At 45.3% G+C, this 1,692-nt stretch overlaps 1 protein-coding gene across 4 annotated transcripts in view; it reads left to right on the top strand.

Moving 5' to 3' along the window:
* Per3 (period circadian regulator 3) overlaps positions 1 to 1,692 on the top strand; it is a 45,947-nt gene that overhangs the window by 2,144 nt on the left and 42,111 nt on the right. For all 4 annotated transcript variants that reach the window (XM_031379567.1, XM_031379565.1, XM_031379566.1 and 1 more), the window contains exon 4: positions 1,103 to 1,304. In XM_031379567.1, the coding sequence (XP_031235427.1) occupies positions 1,103 to 1,304 (202 nt within the window). The remainder of the gene's footprint in view (positions 1 to 1,102; positions 1,305 to 1,692) is intronic.

The following is a 1,692-nucleotide window of genomic DNA, read 5'->3' as shown; positions in this document are numbered from 1 at the left end:
TAAAAAAAAAAAAAAAGGCGAAAGTTCTAAAAAGGCACTATGTAGTCTCCTGCCCATACCAGAGATCCTTTCTGAAGTTAGACACAGTACCTTGTGCTGTATCGTAGTTTCCTGTGTTTAGCCAGCAGGTAATTTCCTCCCCTTAGCATCCTGTTCTCTCGAAGAAAAAAAAGAAAAAAGCAACAAGCAATACTGGCAGAGTACTTTCCTCCATCTTTTTCTAATCTCCAAATTATTACTTTGTATTTATATCATTCTTAGTCCCAATACCTACTTCTTCAAGTTGTAACAACTGGATTTTGTAGTACAGGTGAGTTGAGATGTCATTTTTGTAGTGATATTTTAGAACTTTAGCGGTATATTTACATTTTTAATCTCTTCTTGTTGGCAGAGTACTTAAGCCTCATAGGGAGTTGATGGTGGAGACTCCTTCCTTTGGTGTTTAGGCTCCAACATCACCATAACTTCATGATTTTTATAGTTCTACAACAGGAGCTGTGTAGTGTTGCATAGTAGAGCCCATTCGGCTAGCATGCACAGTGATGTAGTAGGCGTTTAAACAGCAAGTTTTAAGAAGATGCTCACCCTCTAAAATCTTCACAGTAAGTGTAGACAGGGAGACAGGTCTGTGTTAGCAATCACAGTGGCTGGTAAGTGAAGCTAGTGGCTAATTAAGCAGGTCTGAGATGCACTTCGTGTGTACTGAGGTCTGTCAAGGACAGCTTTGTGGAGAAGGAGATCTTAAGCTTGCTCTTTAAGCACAGAATCTGCGTGGCTGACAAGAAGACAGTCCCTCCTGGTAGAGAGCACAGTTTGCAGAAAAGTGTGTGCACTCTGTATATATTTAGTCTGCATGGGAGCCGGTGTGGGCTTTTGGCATAGAGATTAGACTTTTAGGAAGCATGGTACACTTTTTATAACAGTTGTTAAGAAGCATGCTGGAGAAAACTGTTTGGGAAGCTTCTTATCTTTACAAGGGGTGAGTGTGCGCCTGTTGTGTGTGTGGCTTAAGCCTTGTATTGTGATAGAAATCCAGAAGACACTGATTTGCAGAGGCATTGTTTGTAAGTTCCTCCGTGTCTGTTTTAAATATTTCCTGTAGGACACCTTTGTGGCCGTGTTTTCCTTTCTGTCTGGAAGGTTAGTGCACCTTTCTGAGCAGGCCGCTTTGATCCTGAATTCTAAGAAAGGTTTCCTCAAGAGCTTGCACTTTGTCGACCTGCTTGCCCCTCAAGATGTGAGGGTGTTCTACGCACACACTGCTCCAACTCAGCTTCCTTTCTGGGACAACTGGACCCAAAGAGGTATGACACCAGTGCTGGCTGAGTGGCTGCAGTGAGGTATGAGACCAGTGCTGGCTGAGTGGCTGCACTGAGGTATGAGACCAGTGCTGGCTGAGTGGCTGCACTGAGGTATGAGACCAGTGCTGGCTGAGTGACTGCAGTGAGGTATGAGACCAGTGCTGGCTGAGTGGCTGCAGTGAGGTATGAGACCAGTTCTGGCTGAGTGACTACACTGAGGTATGAGACCAGTGCTGGCTGAGTGACTACACTGAGGTATGAGACCAGTGCTGGCTGAGTGGCTGCAGTGAGGTATGAGACCAGTGCTGGCTGAGTGACTACACTGAGGTATGACACCAGTGCTGGCTGAGTGACTACACTGAGGTATGACACCAGTGCTGGCTGAGTGGCT

The sequence above is a fragment of the Mastomys coucha genome, unplaced genomic scaffold (assembly GCF_008632895.1).
Source record: "Mastomys coucha isolate ucsf_1 unplaced genomic scaffold, UCSF_Mcou_1 pScaffold18, whole genome shotgun sequence".
Lineage (NCBI taxonomy): Eukaryota > Metazoa > Chordata > Mammalia > Rodentia > Muridae > Mastomys > Mastomys coucha.
Note: the sequence above shows the minus strand (reverse complement) of the source record. Positions and strands in the feature narration are given on the sequence as shown.